The 7071-nt window shown below is 35.4% G+C and overlaps 1 protein-coding gene across 7 annotated transcripts in view; it reads right to left on the bottom strand.

The window, feature by feature from the left end:
• Positions 1-1922: 1922 nt before the first annotated feature.
• MLF1 (myeloid leukemia factor 1) overlaps positions 1923-7071 on the bottom strand; it is a 34585-nt gene continuing 29436 nt past the window's right edge. For 6 of the 7 annotated variants that reach the window (XM_516842.9, XM_054682325.2, XM_063806361.1 and 3 more), the window contains 2 exons: positions 4378-4510; positions 1923-2223 (listed from right to left, as the gene is read on the bottom strand). In XM_516842.9, the coding sequence (XP_516842.3) occupies positions 2118-2223; positions 4378-4510 (239 nt within the window). In that variant the 3' untranslated portion in view covers positions 1923-2117. The remainder of the gene's footprint in view (positions 2224-4377; positions 4511-7071) is intronic. The other variant, XM_054682326.2, reaches the window with a different exon arrangement.

Here is a 7071-nt window from a genome sequence, read left to right as displayed (position 1 = left end):
GGCTCATAAAAGGAGTGGAAATAAAATATTAATCTTAAAAATAAACCATCCTACCTAGTATGTGTATATAGGTTTTTTTTTTTTTTTTTTGAGATGGACTCCTGCTCTGTTGCTCAGGCTGGAGTGCAGAGATGCGACCTCGGCTCACTGCAACTTCCGCGTCCCAGGTTCCAGCAATTCTCCTGCCTCAGCCTCCTGAGTAGCTGGGATTATAGGTGCCCGCCACCACACCTGCTGAATTTTTGTATATTTAGTAGAGACAGGGTTTTGCCATGTTGGTCAGGCTGGTCTTGAAGTGACCTCAAGCAATCCACCTGCCGCAGCCTCCCAAAGTGCTGGGATTACAGGCATGAGCCACTGCGCCCGGCATGTATATAGTTTTAAATAGTTTCAATTTACAGACTAACAGTATTAAACACCCATCATAAGAAGTTGTTGCAAACAAATATTATTCTGGGGTATAGATATCGATAGTTTTTTTTTATGGTGCAAAGATAGAGCTGACTTTTAAGAAAGAAACAGAACTTCTCTCGGTACTACCATCTCAAATTCTGCCTCACCACAATCTCTAACTGCAATCTGATGTACAGGAATTATACTGTTAAACACAATTATTTATTAAAGGGTGTTTTTAGATTTGACTACAATGATTCAAGTTATCATCAGTGTAATGATTTAGGCAAAAGGAAAATAAAGTATGTACTTTATTAAGACTTTGCTCTATCAGGTTAATTTATATCAAGATGTTATTTAAAATTTGTGCCTTACGACAATTTCCCAATGTGTTATGGTATGTTAGGAGTATACTAAAGTATGCCTAAAAGGAAATTTTTAACTAATACATGCTCAATTTCAACAATGAATTAACACATTTGCATTTTATTTTAATGACTAAAGGCATAAAACACAAACTAGTAAAATTAACAAAAATATTATATAAAAAATTAGAGAAGTATGAACATAGACATATAATTTTACTTACAAAATTGAAAAGAAAAATACTTAGGATTATAGAGTGATAGCAATTTTGGGGGGGCTTTTTTCCTTGACAGAAATATTAAACAACAAATGTGAGTTAAGATTTTATATTCTTATAAACTTCAAACCTAACTTTTATAAGACAGACTGATGCTTAAATTCTAGAATTAAAAAGCTAAAGCTGATTTTTAATGGTATAATTAAAACAGAAACAACTGAATTATTAAGATGTTGCTCAAAAACACCCATCAGCTGTCTAACAAATTTTGAGACAATGTATCATTCTGGTTTGGAGAATACCAAATGCATTTTTCTAAATGTCACAAAAAAGCTGAGCAGAGTTTCTCCAAGGACTCTCCAGCTTCAGAATGTTAACCTTGGAGATAGATGAAGCTGTTTGTGGGAAAGGAGAGTAGAAATATGCCACATTAAGAAGTTAAAGAGAATGGTCAATATAATATCTGGTGAATATTAAGAATGTAATATAGAAAAGATACATTCTATAAATAAATTATAACCAAAACAATCATGTACATTAGCAATTTAAAATATTTTTCTCTGAAAATGAACTATTTGATTATCCTTGCCCTTTATCAAAATAATAACTATTTTCTCATAAAAGAGTACTACTGTAGTTTTGCTTTATTATTTTTAAAGTTTTAAGCTAGCTGGCTTTACAACACATTATAAAATTAGAGATAAATTATTTAAACCTTTATTAATATCACCCTAGTACAGTGTTAGTAAAAACTGAGACTTTTTTAACATTATAATTTCTTATAACTAATTATAAGTGACAGAACTGCTCTGCAATCAATCTTGATAAATATAAAAGAATATTTAGCCAACACAAAAACAACTGGGGAAGTGAAATCAGCATATAAGCTTTAAAAAGTTAGTATGTTTTAAAGAGTTTTATACTAAATAGACTCAATTTACTCACATTGTTGAAAATCAAAATTTTATTCCTAAAAGAGGGACAGTATAAAGCTAGGACCTTCATGAACATTCAGATATCAGAAGAAAGTTGCCAAGGACAGAACTGATTTAACAGCAAGAGATTGGTCTTATGCTTATTACCCAGCACCATTACTAACTGTTAAAACAACCAAAACTAAACAAATCAAATGCATGGCTATTTATTTTTTGTTGCTTTTCACAGATGAGCCTTTGATGTGGAGTTTGTCCCCCAAAACATCTGATCTCCTTCCATATTCAATGGCTGGACTTTGTTGAGGTTTCTCCCTGAGAAATATACATGTGAATATTAATATCATTTAAAAAATGGCCAACGGTTTATAAATCAATACAAACATGTTAAAAACCACTGTAATATAAGAAAAGTTTTATCTTAAAAATTCCTTAATAGCTTTGAAAAACAAGGCTGGCCAGGTGCGGTGGCTCATGCCTGTAATCCCGGCACTTTGGGAGGCTGAGGCAGGCAGATCACAAGTTAAGAGATCGAGACCATCCTGGCCAACATGATGAAACCCCATCTCTACTAAAAATACAAAGATTAGCTGGGCGTGGTGATGCGCGCCTGTAGTCCCAGCTACTCAGTAGGATGAAGCAGGAGGATTGCCTGAACCTGGGAGGTGGAGGTTGCAGTGAGTTGAGATCGCGCCACTGCACTCCAGCCTGGCGACAGAGCCAGACTCTGTCCCCCCGGCCCTAAAACAAAAAATAAAAAACAAAAAAACCCGGAAAACAAGGCAGACTATTTCAGTGAATTTAAGACAGCAACAGCTGTTTTCCTGTTAGATTTAACTGTTTATAGTTTAAACACTGTTTAATGTTAACAGTATGGTAGCCACTAACCACATTTATATTTGAATTAAAATAAAATAATTCAGTCCTTCAGTTGTAGCAGCAATGCTTCAAATGTGAATCAACAGCCACATGTGGCTAGTGATTACTACACTGGACAGAATAGATATATAGCATTTTTGTCATTACCGAAGTCATTTCAAAAAATGCCATTGGACAGTGCCGGTTAAGAGAAAATGCCACTGTTAGGGCCAGAAATTTATAGGTCATCCATAAAGAGCATGCCTTCTCTAAGTGCGACCTGGATTTCCTATTCAAACTTGGCACTGCCAGGTTTTTAATCAATACATTTTTCAAATGAGACAAATATCTATAATGAATATGGGAGCAAGTTTTCAAGCAATTCAATAGAAAATACTAGGGCTCTAAATTCCTAAACAAGTATTTTAGAAGAAAAGATCCTAGCATATGAAATTCTGCATAAGGCTTCTGATTTACTTGATACCCACTTGTCCACTGCTAGTTCTGTGAAGGCTTCCACCTTCTGTAGCAATTTTCCACTTTCTTATAGCTTAGAACAGATTTCTATTTAAGGTCTGGTGAGGCCTTTGAGTGTAACTTCATAAGAATTAGATATTATTATCCATTTATTCCTCTGAGAACCACATTAAACTGTAGCTCCAGAGTATGTACAAAATGTATTTTAAAACTCTATAATATTTATTTATTTATTTTTGAGATGGAGTCTTGCTCTGTCACTCAGGCTGTAGTGCAGTGGTGTGATTTTGGCTCACCACAACCTCTGCCTCCTGGGTTCAAGCGATTCTCCTGCCTTAGCCTCCCAAGTAGCTGGGATTACAGGGTGTGTGCTACCACACCTAGCTAATTTTTGTATTTTTAGTAGAGACGGGGTTTCACCATGTTGGCCAGGCTGGTATCGAACTCCTGACCTCAAGTGATCCACCTGCCTCGGCCTCCGGAAGTGCTGGGATTACAGGTATGAGCCACCATGCCCAGACAGAAATCTCTATAATCTTTAATATGTGGTTTCAGCAAATTTATTTTTCTCAGCTATTCTAAAAGGGAATTCTAAAAGAAGCTAATGTTCTTGCAAAATTCTTCCAAAATATCTAATACACATCGAATATGGTATTGCATGTACTGTTACATATTATACAAGTGTCTGAAATTTACTATTAAATGCTAAATTTTGATTTAAGAAAGTTGTTAAGTCTTCCAAATAGAGCCCCTCTCCCCTTATCATATCTCTAGATATCTTTACCAGTGTGAAATGTATGACTGTATCTATATCCATATTACAATGTGTTTTACAAGAATAACTACACTACAGGATATCAGTTTTCCTTAAGAGGATTTTGGTCTCTGTCTTCTGAGGCATAGTTTACTAGTGAATTACTAACCATAAAATCCTAAACTATTATTGATTTTTAGATATAAATTTAAATTTGTGTGGAATAATCAGCTTTCATATAAAATTATTACATCTTTCACAAAAGATACTGTGGATACAACTTGGATGATCATCAAAACTTTCTGATAACAGAAGTAAATTACATAACTGTACTTCAAATTCTTCTTAAAAAACCAAACTATTTTAGAAACAACTTTTACCTTCTTTTAAGTTCTCGGGAGCCAGGATTCTCATGGCCAACACCTCTCATTCTAGTGTTTTCTAGATTGTGTCGTCCTGGTTTGTACTTCAAAACCTCACTTTGCCACTCCTCATCAAAAGCATGAGCATCACCTATGTTAAACAGAAAAATAATGGGAATAAGTATTAAGGTATCAACTGTCAGTAACTGCCTTGCTCCCACATATTTCAGTCTAGTCTGGTGTTTTCATTAGTGTAACCTCAATATAGAGGCAGGAAGCTGCTTCAAATATAAGGGTCTTTGACAAAAGTAGTATTTGTTTTCCTGTCTGTTCCTCTCCTATTCCTACTGATGATCTAGTTATTGATGATCTATTTTTTCAATTGCCTGGATATCGTATTATTCTACCCAATGGACCAGCTGACCTAATTATATTAACTAACAGTTTTTCTTCCTGGGTCATCTCACAGTGAATATACTCTTCCTGTATAGTGTATACTTCTGTGGCTAGCACTTCTATTCACCTAACCATCTTTCTGTGTAACTTGACCTCACAAGTTTCTGTTGTCAATTTCCTAAGACAGGTTACTCAGCTAGAATGTCAATTCATGTTGTTATGAAGTAATCTAACTTCCATAATAGCAACAATAGAGACATGATAGTACTTCTTCTTTAAGACTGCTTTAAAATATTATGTTCCTTCACTCAATTTTTCATCAAAATATTGATTATTGTGAAATACTCAGTATATATATAAATGTGATAAAATTACAGAGGTTACAAATAAACACAGGTCACAATATCATGGCTTCTATCTTACTGCATAAGAATAATTTTATCAAACCCCAGCCAGGTGTGGTGGCTCGCGCCTGTAATCCCGGCACTTTGGGAGGCTGAGGCGGGCGGATCACAAGGTCAGGAGATCAAGACCATCCTGGCTAACATGGTGAAACCACGTCTCTACTAAAAATAGAAAAAATTAGCCGGGCATGGTGGCAGGCAACTGTAGTCCCAGCTACTCAGGAGGCTGAGGCAGGAGAATGGCGTGAACCTGGGAGGCGGAGCTTGCAGTGAGCCGAGATCACACCACTGCACCACTGCCCTCCAGCCTGGACAACAGAGCAAGACTCCGTCTCAAAAAAAAAAAAAAAAAAAGAGAATAATTTTATCAAACCCCAATGTTAATAGAATTTCTTCCTCCCCTCCACCCAAAACGGAGTCTTGCTCTTTTGCCCAGGCTGGAGTGCAATGCGTGATCTTGGCTCACTGCAACCTCTGCCTCCCGGGTTCAAGATATTCTCCTGCCTCAGCCTCCCAAGTAGCTGGGATTACAGGCGTGGGCCACCATGCCCAGCTGATTTTTGTATTTTTATTTATTTTATTTATTTATTTTTTTTGAGACAAGAGTCTCGCTCTGTCGCCCAGGCTGGAGTGCAAGGGCTCGATCTCGGCTCACTGCAACCTCCGCTTCCTGGGTTCAAGCGATTCTCCTGCCTCAGCCCCACGAGTGGCTGGGATTATAGGCACGTGCGCCACCATGCCCGGCTAATTTTTGTATTTTTAGTAGAGACGGGGTTTCACCATGTTGGTCAGGCTGGTCTTGAACTCCTGACCTCGTGATCCGCCCGCCTTGGCCTCCCAAAGTGCCAGGATTACAGGCGTGAGTCACTGTGCCGGGCCCTGATTTTTGTATTTTTAGTAGAGATGGGGTTTCACCATGTTGGCCAGGCTGGTCTCGAACTTATGACCCCATGATCTACCTGCCTTGGCCTCTCAAAGTGCTGGGATTACAGGCATGAGCCACCGTGCCCGGCCAGAATTTCTTTTTTAATACAACAATTTAAAATTTAAACACTCTATTATGGAAAAACATTATTCAAAATACTTTCTGAAACTAGGAGATGAATCCAACTAAATTTTAATAAAATTTCATTATTGAATTAATACAATTAATTAAATATAAAAGCTTAATATTGATTTAAAAATTAATAAAAATAATTTAAATTTAATGATTAAATTTGTTAATAAATTGTAATATAATTAAAAACTACAGGGAGAAGAGTTAGGACACTAGAAGGATGTAAATGCATTGAAGAATAAATATAAAATCCAGAAAAAGAAAAGATTTACTTGAGAGAGAGAGACATACATGTAATCTAACATATAACAGAAATTAAAATCTTGTCTATACAAAAGCCTAAGTACTGAACGGTACAGAATGATTTAAGTAAAAATTATGGCTTATTTACAATAAAACTTTAAGGTAACCATTTAAAATGCTTTTGAAAAATAGCATCATAGGTAACTTTACAATTATAATGGTAAATTAAAATAAGCACAATATAAACTATATAAAAGTAAAATAATAATTTGAGAAAAAAGTATGTTTATATATATAAAATGATTAGGAAGAAATACATTAAAATATTACTAGTATTTTGAGTGTGGATTATGGATGATTTTTGTCTTTACACTTTTCAAATGTACTTTCTTGATAATCAGAAAGAATATTTAAAGACACATTTTGCCTAATGATAATATTACTAAATAACAATTCAAAAGATTCCACTTTCCAAGGATAAAATAAAAATAAGTAATATCCCATATTGCCAAAAATCACTATAAAAAAGAGCTCTCCTATGAAAGGATGAAAACACAATCCTATTACTTTCACAAGGTATTCTCTACATGTATTATTCAAAAACTACATCTT

The sequence above is a fragment of the Pan troglodytes genome, chromosome 2 (genome assembly GCF_028858775.2).
Source record: "Pan troglodytes isolate AG18354 chromosome 2, NHGRI_mPanTro3-v2.0_pri, whole genome shotgun sequence".
Classification (NCBI taxonomy): domain Eukaryota; kingdom Metazoa; phylum Chordata; class Mammalia; order Primates; family Hominidae; genus Pan; species Pan troglodytes.
Note: the sequence above shows the minus strand (reverse complement) of the source record. Positions and strands in the feature narration are given on the sequence as shown.